We start from the raw sequence: 16,240 nt of genomic DNA, 5'->3' as shown, positions 1-16,240 counted from the left end.
TTGGAATATTTAAATATCAAGCTATAAATATAATAGTTTAACACAAATATTTTTTACCATAAACTCTACCGAATACTCTTATCGCATACTTCAATAATTTTATTCCTCGATAAAAACTGCAATACTTTAATCATTCGTATGAATTAAAAATTGTTGTTATGTTACACTAGAAAATATACAGTCTTAACAAAAGTCAGACCAAACTTTAGGACTATATACCATTTGTTAAAACGATTATAAAAGTTTGGATAAAAATGTATTCAAAAGTCATAGATTTCAGTGGGAAAATATTGCTTTCGCTTAATACTTATCTAACCTGTGAATGTGCGTTATTATGTTAACTTCGCAATGACTCATAAGTCAATGTGACATGTAATACACGCTATATGTTAGTCTATTACTATCCCTTACATGAAAATATTTCATGCACCCGAAAAAAATTATTTTTAGCACGTAACATTTATCAAAATATATTTGTTTCTTTTGAGAATGTGGTATACATAATATATCATCCCCATTTTTCTCAGCAGTCTGTACAACATTTATTTTGTCTTTTAATGCATCCCATTTATTGTCCAGAGTCGAATTCCAATTACATTAAACATAGTGCTCAATTACTTGAGTGCAAATTTATCCAATCACAAATTGTAATCTTATATTAAGGAGATTTCTGAACAGAAAGCACTTACAACGCGAATAATCCTGAAATAGAAAAAGAAAGACCGCTGTTTTTGCTCCAGTTAATGTGCATTACGCGTGGATTACGATGCTTTCCCTTGACATTCTAGTCTAGGAACAAAATCGATGCTTTGTGTTCCAATTCGAAAGTAGATCGGAAAATGAAACAATTAGCTACTAATAATCCATTGCTTGGCTCGTTTCTTGCGCTCACTCCATTATAGGTTCTCGAATTGCAAACGCAACGGTTCGCGAGTGCATAGTGCTAACACAAAACGAGGTTACGCGTTTTCGAACCCTTTACGAAGCGTTCCACTTTTCTTCTATTATTTTCCCACATAAATTAAATGCAATCAGAGTAACAATAACGGTGCTTAACACCGTATCCAAAATTAATTAGTAACAAAATTCGAATTGTTTGAAACGGATTATATTAAGCTATTAATTTCCAACGTGAAATCGTTACACCGTATGGATGTAAAAAGTTGCAACTGTTTGCAAAGTATGGATAAATGAAATAGAAATAAATATTTATATCGCTGGTTGATCTGTGAAAAATATTGTATATCCATGGAGTTCCACATACGTATCGTTACTAATATTCGATTAAAATTTTTATACAACATTTGTATTTATTATTCCAATTAAAATTTCTACATATCTGTAACTGTAAATAAGTATATAGCTCAATAATATCAAATTTCTTAAGATTGTTTATATTTATAAAAAAATAATTTTTACTTTGAACTGTACCATTATACAATAGTATTATTTCTATATAATTTAGTAATTTACTATATCTATATTGTATGAAGTTAGTGCTTTTAGATATAAGTGTATTAATTTCATTTGCAATAGAGTTATATAAAATAAAATATATCAGGTGCTCAAATATAATGAGACGAGAATATTTCTTACGTCATAAGAAATAAAAAGGTTTGTAACCATTTTGCAATCAGAAGCCCAGCTTTTGAAATATAAGCAATTGAAATTTGAGGATTCGATGTCCAAGGCGCACTGATTGAATTGTAGGCGGGAAAGCCCGCGATGGCAAATATATATGCACATATCATAATAACAAAAAATATGCGTAGTTGCACGACTGGCGATTTAAAATTCTTTCCATTAGTATTATTATATTTGTTAATACGATAACGCGCACAATAATTTTCAGTTTCTGCTTTTAAAATGCAACAGGGACCTATTTAGTTTACAGACCGATAAATGCTTTAACCATCTAGCGGCAACAGATAGGAATTAAAGTGACCCCTGGAAATATGCAGACAATTCTTACGTGTTGTAGGAAATCGTTTCCTTTAATATTAAATTCTTTACTGTAATAATTTCCAACTATATTGCACAATGATTTATTTCAGGTTTTACTATACTTCCTAAATTCTTTTTAAATTACAAAAAATACCACTAAATAAACACAATATAAGTTCGATAACTCCTTCATGTTCTAAAACAATAATATAAGAAATTCAAATTGTCCCCAATAGTGTTCACTGAAATGTAACATATATAAAACAGCTTTTTGTAATCGAAGAAAACCAAGTTTTATAGCGATACTTATCTAAAGCAGTCTATATGTTGTAAATTTATATTAGTACACCTATCTCGTAAAATCAGTTTTATTTAACAGTTAATCACTGATAAGATATCACTGATAACAGCCATCATGTACGGTTTTAAGTAGTCTTTAAGTAATGTAAATGGCAAAGATCACTTGAAAGTATATGCGAGCAAAATTGCGCATAATTTTATAGACAATTTCATACATATTCTTCGGTTTTATTTCAAATTAATATTATGTATATTTTGAGTGTGTTATTTCACTTGAATAAAAACTTGCATAAAAAATTAGAGTATCCTTGCCGTAAGTGTATAAAGAAAGTGAAGAGACAATCAAAATGCATTGTATGCTACAAAATTTATTTTAATTGTACGATACAGAACAGTGCAATCATTAGTTTTACCGAATAATTATAATGTTTTTAGATGATTTATGAGTACCTATTTAACACATAATGTATAAAAAAACAAAGAAAATTTGTACTTTAAATAATTTCAGAAATAAGTCAAGTAAAATTTTATCCGTAAATACAAGAAGAGCATACTTTGAGCTTTCATTTTTCCATCAATAAAGCAGAAGGAGCGCGTGTAGATTGTATAAACGTAACATTCAACAAAAAAAAATAAAAGCCTATTATTAGTAAACACAGAATTATTATACATTAATATACTATTTTTTAGTTCGAAAGTACATAATTTTATCGTAGCAATAGAATACATTTCGCGCTCATATTTCGTACCTACGATAGAGAATATCTACCGTACCGATAGAATATATAATTCTCAGAATATTTCGATTATGATAACGAGGCAATGCATGTGTACGTGTCAAGCTGTCACATTATGAACGTCGATCGCATCGCATGTGTAATCAATTACTTATGATAATGAAATTATCTGAAAAGCTTATATCAAGCTCTCATAATTTGTAAAATCAATTATCTTAAAATTGTTTATGGACGGAAAAATCTTGTATTCGTAACCTTAATAGTGTAATATGTGACAATCCAAAGAAGCTGTATCCTTTTATGATATCATGCAATTATTCAACAATCATGTATTCGCACTTTTCGTAGGTTTCAAGATGTTGAACAAACTTCAATAGAATACAATTATCATCGTCATGTGGATGTCGTAGGTCAGATCGTATAACACCTCCATGAAACAGTCATTCTAGTCTCGTTATAGTAAACTACGTTTAATTGGATTTAAAGCCAACATTCTGAACCCCTCCTCCAAGTGTCAGATTAGTTTCTGAGTCAAGAAAATCCATTAGATCTGTATCATAATACCTCCTTTGTTCAATTGAAAGTTTTGTCCACTTGTGTATGTCTCATGTCACATACTTACGTTTACAATATTATTTCTGTTAATTTTTTTATCACTATCGACTTATAATTGTCAATTGTGTACACAAAATATTAGTATTATTATTTTAAAAAGTGTGTAATTTAACTGTGTATAATAATAAAAAGATAACAAAGTAATAGTGTCTTATACTTCAAAAGATTTTACTTAACTCTAGATGATTAGTATAATTGATGCCTACAACTTTGTAATATAATATTAACCATGTCTCATAATACATCAAATGAAGAAAAAATTGAAAACAGAAATAGAGATCATTTGATTTCTAACGACTCCGAGTTTGATGATGCATTGTGCGTACCTGAGTCTCTAGAAATTACTCTTAATGAAAATGATGATGCTGTAAATGTTGAAAGTAAAGAAGACACTGATTTATCAGGTAAGTTTATAATTATTTATTACTTTCTTAATTTTTGTTATATCCATTAATGTATATAAAATCTTTAATATGTTACTAAAATGCCCTTGTGTGTTATTTTTATTTGTCAATAGTAGAATACCTGGGTGTGATACCCTTTTCTGCAATACATGAGTTACCAAAAAAATTTAAAAGTCAAAATCGTAATATTTATATACCTGGGGAGGAAATGCATGTGAAGATCATAGATAATGAACGTAGTGTAACAACACATCCTTTGAATCCAAATTTATACACTATTGAATTTAGACATGGGCCGTTCACTTGGACAACTAAAAAACGATATAAACATATTCAGAATTTGCACAATCAATTGAAAATATACCGTACTAGTTTGAACATACCTTTTCCAACTAAAAGTCATAAACAAAGAAGAAGTAGTTTGAAAAGCTTAGGGGATGTAAAAGAGAGACGAAGTCGTCGAGGTGCATTACCAAGGTATGTTGGTTCAAAAATTTATTTATGAAAAATTTTTTTTCTAAAATAAAAAATAAAACATACCATTTTTTAATTAATTTTATCAGGTTTCCAAATAAGCCTGACGTTTTAGTACCTTATGAACAGTTAGATCATAGAAAAAAGGTATTAGAAGAGTACTTGTCCAATTTATTGAAAATAAAAATTTATAAACATCATCCTGAAACTGTAAGTTAACGTAATAAATTATTAATGTTTAACCTATATTACTTACAACATATTTAAACTTCTAAACATTTACAGATTAACTTTTTAGAAATCTCACATTTATCGTTCATAACAGATTTAGGAATGAAAGGTAAAGAAGGAATTATTCTAAAAAGAACTGGATCAGGTGCAAGGACTAGATGCAATTTTTGTGGTTTGCTTGAAAGCATGTGTTGTATCACGTGCAATCATTTTTGTACACATGTATGTGGAAAGTGGCATTCTCGACATCTTATTGTTAAAGATACTTTTATTGCGTATATTAAGCCCAAAGATGGTAGCATAAAATCAGTAATTCTAATGGATAATGGCTTTGGAATCAGTTTTGGCCTGTATACAACAGGTTTAAGAAATGGTATGCAAATAATAAATCTTAGCAGGCATATAGTAATTAAATGTTGGACTAGAAGGAAAGCTAAAGAATGGATGGATTTTATACAAGAAATTAGTAACAAGGAAGGTAAGTTCTTTAATTGGTACAAAATTTGAACCTTCTGTATTGAAAATAATGAACTGCATCACTGTAGGCAGAGATTTTATACAATCGAATCCACACAATTCATTTGCACCTTATCGTTCACCAATATCAGCCACTTGGTTTGTTGATGGATCAGGTTACATGTCTGCTGTGGCAGATGCATTAGAAAATGCGAAAGAAGAAATTTTTATTGCAGACTGGTGGTTATCACCTGAAATTTATATGAAGAGGCCAGCAACTGATAGCAATGATGATTGGCGATTAGATAAAATCTTACAGAGAAAAGCTGTAAGTATTGCTTAGCAATTGTTTTCAAAATCATTTAAACTGTTGTATTAAAATGAATTCCATTCTTCAATGTATTAATGCTATCATAATGAACCAGGATGTTTAGTAAGGATAATGTAATTTCCATTAAAATGTGAACTACAATTGTAAATGAAGAGACCTATGAGAATAATTATAATTAATTTTTCATTCAGTCTGAGGGAGTAAAGGTATTTATAATGATTTATAAGGAAGTGGAAGTCGCACTAGGCATAAACAGTTTCTATAGTAAACAACGACTTGTAGAAAAATGTCCTGATAATATAAAAGTATTGCGCCATCCAGATCATGCAAGAGTAGGTGTATTTCTTTGGGCACATCATGAAAAAATTGTAGTTGTTGATCAAAGCATTGCATTTCTTGGTGGCATAGACTTATGTTATGGTCGATGGGATGATAATGAACACAGATTAGTGGACTTAGGTAAATTAAATATGAAACTAAATACTTTTAATTATTATTAAACTAATTACATTTTCTTTGATTGTAGATTCGATTCACCATTCTAGCATTTATATTCCATCCAAAGGTAAACTTACAAATACCAGTAGTAAAAAGGTATCAACTTCTAAAACACACAAGCACGTGTTGTTGCCATTAGCTATTGCAACTAATACAATTGTAATGGCTACTACAAAATCTATGCCTGCATTGTAAGTTTTTTATATTAATTTCCTTTGTAAATTATGACTAGGAAAGATAAATAAGATTTCTTAAATAAATTTATGTTTTGATGTCAATAATAAGCACTAGAACACCAATGCCACTAGCACTGCCACAATTAAACCCTGAAGATATACTATTAACACCACCATCAGGAGAACTTGACACTATAAAATGTAATACACCAAGTACAGAGCGCAAAAATCTATTCGGTATGGCCAAAGATACTGTTGGTAAAGTGAAACAAAATATAAAATTAAAAAGACAAGAGCTGATTAACATGGTATATAATCCACACGAGGAATATAGTGACAAAGATGTGGATTGGTAAACTCATTTTCTGAATAAAATATATGCTATTTTAAAAATGAATGCATCCTGACAAACTTATTCAAATTGTTCCAGTGATACAATACAAACTCCAATTGAAACTAGTGAATCAATGATATATGACGATGCAGATACATATTCGGAGTATCCATATGCGGCTAAACTGTGGCTCGGAAAAGACTACACAAATTTTATTGTTAAAGACTTTAACGATCTTGAAAAACCCTATCAAGATTTGATAGACAGGAGCACAACTCCTAGAATGCCATGGCATGATATTGGAGTCATGGTACAAGGTGCATCTGCGAGGGATGTTGCCAGACATTTTATTCAACGTTGGAATGCGATCAAAGTAAGAATTTTTAACTTTATCGACATTATGATAGTTAAATAACTTTTGTATAATTTGTATTTGTAGATGGAAAAAGCAAAATTAAATCCATGTTATCCATTTCTACTACCAAAATCGTACAACAATTGCAAAAACCATATACCATTTGTTGAAAAGGCTGCTGTACATAATGTGGAATGCCAAGTACTAAGATCGGTTAGCTCTTGGTCCGCTGGTTTTCTTGATTCTAGGACCTTGGAGCAAAGTATACAAGAAGCTTATATACATGCCATTAGTAAAGCTGAGAGGTACAATTAATCTGTACAACTACGTTAAGTAGTATACATTCAAGTATTTGACTACTAGAATTTTTTTAGGTACATATACATAGAGAATCAATTTTTTATAACACTTGCATCTATGGAACAAACCGTAGTAAAAAATCGTATAGGAGAAACACTGTTGAAACGAATTTTAAGAGCTTACCGAGAAGGTGCGGTATTTAGAGTATTTGTAATAATGCCTTTACTACCAGGTTTCGAAGGCGAAGTTGGAGGGCCAAGTGGCACTGCCTTACGTGCTATCACTCAGTGGAATTACGCTTCTATATCGAGGTAAATGTCTTACATCGAACCAAATTGAATTTAAAAAAAATTAGTAACTGACAAACATATATATCCTTTTAATTACTAACAGAGGCAAAGATGCCATTCTGTATCGACTGATGGAGGCAGGAATAGAAGATCCCAGCGAATATATTACATTTCATGGTTTAAGGGCACATGCAATGTTGAATGGTACATTGGTAACAGAACTAATTTACGTTCACAGCAAGCTCTTAATTGTAGATGACAATACGGTCATATGTGGTTCTGCTAATATTAATGACAGAAGCATGGTAGCGACAAGAGACAGTGAGATTGCAGTAATAATTCATGTAAGTATTGTTGATCCCAAAGTACAAAAGTTTTAATCATTATATGTTAAAGTTTATCATTATATAATTACAGGATCGAGAATTTGATGAAGGAAGATTGAATGACATATCATTCCCCTGTGGTAAATTTGCAGGGTCATTACGGAAAGAATTAATTTCTGAACATTTAGGGCTACATAAAACGACAGAACAGATAGACGTAACCGATATAATAAAACAGTCATTTTATAAAGATGTATGGCGCGCTAGAAGCAATCAAAATACAGAAATCTATGAAAAAGTATTTCACTGCATCCCTACAGACAAAGTTGTTAATTTCTCTATATTAAAGCAATATCAGGCTGAAGAACCACTTTGTTTATCGGATCCACTTCAAGCTCAAGAAATGGTTGACCAAATTAAGGTATGGAAGATGATACGAATTTTAGTAAACATTACTTTCACAATATTTATCATTTCTTTCATTTTTATCTTAGGGTCATTTGGTAAATATGCCATTGAATTTTTTGTGTAACGAGGATTTGAAACCTGCTGCTAGTACGGTAGAAGGCATCATGCCAACAGCTTTATGGACATAGATGTTTGGTTCTTGAAACTTATTACTGATAACAATTGGACTAGTATCATTCACTATTTCTCATAATTAGAAACATGTTATTAATGTTATATATTTCACTGATAAAAAGTACAAACGATCATATATTTGTGAAATATTTTATTAATTATATTTGTGACTTAATATCTAATCGTGTGTTTCAAAGAAATACAAATATGTATTTGCTATCGAACAAGGTAGCTACAGACTATTTTTACAGAACTAGAAAGTATTTTACTATAACTCTTTTATAGTATAAATAATTTTACTTCAACATTCCGTAAGGACTAGCTCTTTAGATAACAAGTGATGTTAATATAATTGACTGTTACTAATTGTTACTAATTTAAAACTTATTATATTTTTCTGGTTGTTTAGAATCATTTTTAATCGGTATTCAAACATTTTTTGTGATAAATGAAAACGTTTATAATAATATTTAAATGTGTTTTTTCTTCAGTTCTTGCACAAATTTTATTTTGTAATACTATTTATTTGTACTGGGTGATACGTGTAATAAAAACAATATGAAACATTAAATATCATTTAATTCCTCTCGAATTGGACTCACTAAGAGAAAACGACACCGACCTAGTAGAACCAACTCCACGATTCGCGTCGCGTCTTCCCCATTTTTGCCTCGTTTTGTTCGACGATGTAATTCCTCAGCAGATTTAAACGAGAAGATCGAAGGAACATTGATTCCTTCTATCTCCATGGTTTAGCAATTTTGTTGTATCGAGGGAGATCGATGGAACTTTGATTCGAAGGTGGAACACGCTTTCTTATACTAGCATTTTATATTGATGTTTATTTATCATAATTATTAATAACGGTCGTAGAACCATACTTTGAACAATTATTAACAATGTCCTAGTATAAATAATGGCTTAAAATATCATTTCGTTGAAATATTCTTTGTTCGCGAAGGAATTTTTCGCTGAAATCCAACTGACATTTTCAAGGCTACAGGTATCGATTATCGATTCACAAGTCTTCATCGCGATGATTTGTCTATCTAAAAAAGCAATTAATTGAGTTTCGGCACTTTTATGTAAAAAACACAACTTCTACGCGTATTGTGTAAATTATAAGACTTAAACAAATGTTAAATTAATGTATTTAATGAACAATTGTTACTTTCCATGCTTAAAAACTTTACGAAAGACATTTTAACATCGAGTATCGATCAAAATCAATTTCTATATGTTTCTTAATTAATTGCAATACATAAATAAGATGCACATTGTTCGATCAATATTGGGAACATGCATAAATGTTAGTAACAATCGCGGAAGTGAACAAACATTCATCGAAACCGTTCGCCTTCGAAGATTTCGCAATATCTTGATGTTTATTTATCATATTTATTAACACACCGTCGTAGGACCGTAGATTAAACAATTATTAACAATATCCTAGTATAAATAATGGCTTAAAATTTCATTCCGTTGAAATATTCTTTGTTCGCGGAGGAATTTTTCGCTGAGATCCAACTGACATTTTCAAGGCTACAGGTATCGATTATCGATTCACAAGTCTTCATCGCGATGATTTGTCTATCTAAAAAAGCGATTAATTGAGTTTCGGCACTTTTATGTAAAAAACACAACTTCTACGCGTATTGTGTAAATTATAAGACTTAAACAAATGTTAAATTAATGTATTTAATGAACAATTGTTACTTTCCATGCTTAAAAACTTTACGAAAGACGTTTTAACATCGAGTATCGATCAAAATCAATTTCTATATGTTTCTTAATTAATTGCAATACATAAATAAGATGCACATTGTTCGATCAATATTGGGAACATGCATAAATGTTAGTAACAATCGCGGAAGTGAACAAACATTCATCGAAACCGTTCGCCTTCGAAGATTTCGCAATATCTTGATGTTTATTTATCATATTTATTAACACACCGTCGTAGGACCGTAGATTAAACAATTATTAACAATATCCTAGTATAAATAATGGCTTAAAATTTCATTCCGTTGAAATATTCTTTGTTCGCGGAGGAATTTTTCGCTGAGATCCAACTGACATTTTCAAGGCTACAGGTATCGATTATCGATTCACAAGTCTTCATCGCGATGATTTGTCTATCTAAAAAAGCGATTAATTGAGTTTCTGCACTTTTATGTAAAAAACACAACTTCTACGCGTATTGTGTAAATTATAAGACTTAAACAAATGTTAAATTAATGTATTTAATGAACAATTGTTACTTTCCATGCTTAAAAACTTTACGAAAGACATTTTAACATCGAGTATCGATCAAAATCAATTTCTATATGTTTCTTAATTAATTGCAATACATAAATAAGATGCACATTGTTCGATCAATATTGGGAACATGCATAAATGTTAGTAACAATCGCGGAAGTGAACAAACATTCATCGAAACCGTTCGCCTTCGAAGATTTCGCAATATCTTGATGTTTATTTATCATATTTATTAACACACCGTCGTAGGACCGTAGATTAAACAATTATTAACAATATCCTAGTATAAATAATGGCTTAAAATTTCATTCCGTTGAAATATTCTTTGTTCGCGGAGGAATTTTTCGCTGAGATCCAACTGACATTTTCAAGGCTACAGGTATCGATTATCGATTCACAAGTCTTCATCGCGATGATTTGTCTATCTAAAAAAGCGATTAATTGAGTTTCGGCACTTTTATGTAAAAAACACAACTTCTACGCGTATTGTGTAAATTATAAGACTTAAACAAATGTTAAATTAATGTATTTAATGAACAATTGTTACTTTCCATGCTTAAAAACTTTACGAAAGACGTTTTAACATCGAGTATCGATCAAAATCAATTTCTATATGTTTCTTAATTAATTGCAATACATAAATAAGATGCACATTGTTCGATCAATATTGGGAACATGCATAAATGTTAGTAACAATCGCGGAAATGAACAAACATTCATCGAAACCGTTCGCCTTCGAAGATTTCGCAATATCTTGATGTTTATTTATCATATTTATTAACACACCGTCGTAGGACCGTAGATTAAACAATTATTAACAATATCCTAGTATAAATAATGGCTTAAAATTTCATTTCGTTGAAATATTCTTTGTTCGCGGAGGAATTTTTCGCTGAGATCCAACTGACATTTTCAAGGCTACAGGTATCGATTATCGATTCACAAGTCTTCATCGCGATGATTTGTCTATCTAAAAAAGCGATTAATTGAGTTTCGGCACTTTTATGTAAAAAACACAACTTCTACGCGTATTGTGTAAATTATAAGACTTAAACAAATGTTAAATTAATGTATTTAATGAACAATTGTTACTTTCCATGCTTAAAAACTTTACGAAAGACATTTTAACATCGAGTATCGATCAAAATCAATTTCTATATGTTTCTTAATTAATTGCAATACATAAATAAGATGCACATTGTTCGATCAATATTGGGAACATGCATAAATGTTAGTAACAATCGCGGAAGTGAACAAACATTCATCGAAACCGTTCGCCTTCGAAGATTTCGCAATATCTTGATGTTTATTTATCATATTTATTAACACACCGTCGTAGGACCGTAGATTAAACAATTATTAACAATATCCTAGTATAAATAATGGCTTAAAATTTCATTCCGTTGAAATATTCTTTGTTCGCGGAGGAATTTTTCGCTGAGATCCAACTGACATTTTCAAGGCTACAGGTATCGATTATCGATTCACAAGTCTTCATCGCGATGATTTGTCTATCTAAAAAAGCGATTAATTGAGTTTCGGCACTTTTATGTAAAAAACACAACTTCTACGCGTATTGTGTAAATTATAAGACTTAAACAAATGTTAAATTAATGTATTTAATGAACAATTGTTACTTTCCATGCTTAAAAACTTTACGAAAGACGTTTTAACATCGAGTATCGATCAAAATCAATTTCTATATGTTTCTTAATTAATTGCAATACATAAATAAGATGCACATTGTTCGATCAATATTGGGAACATGCATAAATGTTAGTAACAATCGCGGAAATGAACAAACATTCATCGAAACCGTTCGCCTTCGAAGATTTCGCAATATCTTGATGTTTATTTATCATATTTATTAACACACCGTCGTAGGACCGTAGATTAAACAATTATTAACAATATCCTAGTATAAATAATGGCTTAAAATTTCATTTCGTTGAAATATTCTTTGTTCGCGGAGGAATTTTTCGCTGAGATCCAACTGACATTTTCAAGGCTACAGGTATCGATTATCGATTCACAAGTCTTCATCGCGATGATTTGTCTATCTAAAAAAGCGATTAATTGAGTTTCGGCACTTTTATGTAAAAAACACAACTTCTACGCGTATTGTGTAAATTATAAGACTTAAACAAATGTTAAATTAATGTATTTAATGAACAATTGTTACTTTCCATGCTTAAAAACTTTACGAAAGACATTTTAACATCGAGTATCGATCAAAATCAATTTCTATATGTTTCTTAATTAATTGCAATACATAAATAAGATGCACATTGTTCGATCAATATTGGGAACATGCATAAATGTTAGTAACAATCGCGGAAGTGAACAAACATTCATCGAAACCGTTCGCCTTCGAAGATTTCGCAATATCTTGATGTTTATTTATCATATTTATTAACACACCGTCGTAGGACCGTAGATTAAACAATTATTAACAATATCCTAGTATAAATAATGGCTTAAAATTTCATTCCGTTGAAATATTCTTTGTTCGCGGAGGAATTTTTCGCTGAGATCCAACTGACATTTTCAAGGCTACAGGTATCGATTATCGATTCACAAGTCTTCATCGCGATGATTTGTCTATCTAAAAAAGCGATTAATTGAGTTTCGGCACTTTTATGTAAAAAACACAACTTCTACGCGTATTGTGTAAATTATAAGACTTAAACAAATGTTAAATTAATGTATTTAATGAACAATTGTTACTTTCCATGCTTAAAAACTTTACGAAAGACGTTTTAACATCGAGTATCGATCAAAATCAATTTCTATATGTTTCTTAATTAATTGCAATACATAAATAAGATGCACATTGTTCGATCAATATTGGGAACATGCATAAATGTTAGTAACAATCGCGGAAATGAACAAACATTCATCGAAACCGTTCGCCTTCGAAGATTTCGCAATATCTTGATGTTTATTTATCATATTTATTAACACACCGTCGTAGGACCGTAGATTAAACAATTATTAACAATATCCTAGTATAAATAATGGCTTAAAATTTCATTTCGTTGAAATATTCTTTGTTCGCGGAGGAATTTTTCGCTGAGATCCAACTGACATTTTCAAGGCTACAGGTATCGATTATCGATTCACAAGTCTTCATCGCGATGATTTGTCTATCTAAAAAAGCGATTAATTGAGTTTCGGCACTTTTATGTAAAAAACACAACTTCTACGCGTATTGTGTAAATTATAAGACTTAAACAAATGTTAAATTAATGTATTTAATGAACAATTGTTACTTTCCATGCTTAAAAACTTTACGAAAGACATTTTAACATCGAGTATCGATCAAAATCAATTTCTATATGTTTCTTAATTAATTGCAATACATAAATAAGATGCACATTGTTCGATCAATATTGGGAACATGCATAAATGTTAGTAACAATCGCGGAAGTGAACAAACATTCATCGAAACCGTTCGCCTTCGAAGATTTCGCAATATCTTGATGTTTATTTATCATATTTATTAACACACCGTCGTAGGACCGTAGATTAAACAATTATTAACAATATCCTAGTATAAATAATGGCTTAAAATTTCATTCCGTTGAAATATTCTTTGTTCGCGGAGGAATTTTTCGCTGAGATCCAACTGACATTTTCAAGGCTACAGGTATCGATTATCGATTCACAAGTCTTCATCGCGATGATTTGTCTATCTAAAAAAGCGATTAATTGAGTTTCGGCACTTTTATGTAAAAAACACAACTTCTACGCGTATTGTGTAAATTATAAGACTTAAACAAATGTTAAATTAATGTATTTAATGAACAATTGTTACTTTCCATGCTTAAAAACTTTACGAAAGACGTTTTAACATCGAGTATCGATCAAAATCAATTTCTATATGTTTCTTAATTAATTGCAATACATAAATAAGATGCACATTGTTCGATCAATATTGGGAACATGCATAAATGTTAGTAACAATCGCGGAAATGAACAAACATTCATCGAAACCGTTCGCCTTCGAAGATTTCGCAATATCTTGATGTTTATTTATCATATTTATTAACACACCGTCGTAGGACCGTAGATTAAACAATTATTAACAATATCCTAGTATAAATAATGGCTTAAAATTTCATTTCGTTGAAATATTCTTTGTTCGCGGAGGAATTTTTCGCTGAGATCCAACTGACATTTTCAAGGCTACAGGTATCGATTATCGATTCACAAGTCTTCATCGCGATGATTTGTCTATCTAAAAAAGCGATTAATTGAGTTTCGGCACTTTTATGTAAAAAACACAACTTCTACGCGTATTGTGTAAATTATAAGACTTAAACAAATGTTAAATTAATGTATTTAATGAACAATTGTTACTTTCCATGCTTAAAAACTTTACGAAAGACATTTTAACATCGAGTATCGATCAAAATCAATTTCTATATGTTTCTTAATTAATTGCAATACATAAATAAGATGCACATTGTTCGATCAATATTGGGAACATGCATAAATGTTAGTAACAATCGCGGAAGTGAACAAACATTCATCGAAACCGTTCGCCTTCGAAGATTTCGCAATATCTTGATGTTTATTTATCATATTTATTAACACACCGTCGTAGGACCGTAGATTAAACAATTATTAACAATATCCTAGTATAAATAATGGCTTAAAATTTCATTCCGTTGAAATATTCTTTGTTCGCGGAGGAATTTTTCGCTGAGATCCAACTGACATTTTCAAGGCTACAGGTATCGATTATCGATTCACAAGTCTTCATCGCGATGATTTGTCTATCTAAAAAAGCGATTAATTGAGTTTCGGCACTTTTATGTAAAAAACACAACTTCTACGCGTATTGTGTAAATTATAAGACTTAAACAAATGTTAAATTAATGTATTTAATGAACAATTGTTACTTTCCATGCTTAAAAACTTTACGAAAGACGTTTTAACATCGAGTATCGATCAAAATCAATTTCTATATGTTTCTTAATTAATTGCAATACATAAATAAGATGCACATTGTTCGATCAATATTGGGAACATGCATAAATGTTAGTAACAATCGCGGAAATGAACAAACATTCATCGAAACCGTTCGCCTTCGAAGATTTCGCAATATCTTGATGTTTATTTATCATATTTATTAACACACCGTCGTAGGACCGTAGATTAAACAATTATTAACAATATCCTAGTATAAATAATGGCTTAAAATTTCATTTCGTTGAAATATTCTTTGTTCGCGGAGGAATTTTTCGCTGAGATCCAACTGACATTTTCAAGGCTACAGGTATCGATTATCGATTCACAAGTCTTCATCGCGATGATTTGTCTATCTAAAAAAGCGATTAATTGAGTTTCGGCACTTTTATGTAAAAAACACAACTTCTACGCGTATTGTGTAAATTATAAGACTTAAACAAATGTTAAATTAATGTATTTAATGAACAATTGTTACTTTCCATGCTTAAAAACTTTACGAAAGACATTTTAACATCGAGTATCGATCAAAATCAATTTCTATATGTTTCTTAATTAATTGCAATACATAAATAAGATGCACATTGTTCGATCAATATTGGGAACATGCATAAATGTTAGTAACAATCGCGGAAGTGAACAAACATTCATCGA

The 16,240-nt window shown here is 30.5% G+C and overlaps 1 protein-coding gene across 3 annotated transcripts; it reads left to right on the top strand.

Annotated features, from left to right (window-relative positions):
• The first annotated feature begins 3,065 nt into the window (after positions 1 to 3,065).
• Pld (Phospholipase D) lies at positions 3,066 to 8,675 on the top strand. 3 transcript variants are annotated; one of them, XM_076319482.1, is made up of 15 exons: positions 3,066 to 3,271; positions 3,787 to 4,000; positions 4,117 to 4,477; positions 4,564 to 4,684; positions 4,760 to 5,183; positions 5,251 to 5,489; positions 5,684 to 5,951; positions 6,019 to 6,181; positions 6,276 to 6,518; positions 6,597 to 6,873; positions 6,940 to 7,160; positions 7,230 to 7,466; positions 7,549 to 7,789; positions 7,863 to 8,192; positions 8,266 to 8,675. In XM_076319482.1, the coding sequence occupies exons 2-15, from the start codon at positions 3,826 to 3,828 to the stop codon at positions 8,365 to 8,367; spliced, it is 3,402 nt and encodes a 1,133-aa protein (XP_076175597.1). In that variant the 5' UTR covers positions 3,066 to 3,271; positions 3,787 to 3,825; the 3' UTR covers positions 8,368 to 8,675. The 3 variants fall into 3 exon arrangements, with proteins under 3 accessions (XP_076175597.1, XP_076175598.1, XP_076175596.1); XM_076319483.1 differs by having other exon boundaries at positions 4,114 to 4,477; positions 5,398 to 5,489; XM_076319481.1 differs by having other exon boundaries at positions 4,114 to 4,477; positions 8,266 to 8,674.
• Positions 8,676 to 16,240: the final 7,565 nt, after the last annotated feature.

Source organism: Ptiloglossa arizonensis, chromosome 9, assembly GCF_051014685.1.
Source record: "Ptiloglossa arizonensis isolate GNS036 chromosome 9, iyPtiAriz1_principal, whole genome shotgun sequence".
NCBI classification, from domain to species: Eukaryota; Metazoa; Arthropoda; class Insecta; order Hymenoptera; family Colletidae; genus Ptiloglossa; species Ptiloglossa arizonensis.
Note: the sequence above shows the minus strand (reverse complement) of the source record. Positions and strands in the feature narration are given on the sequence as shown.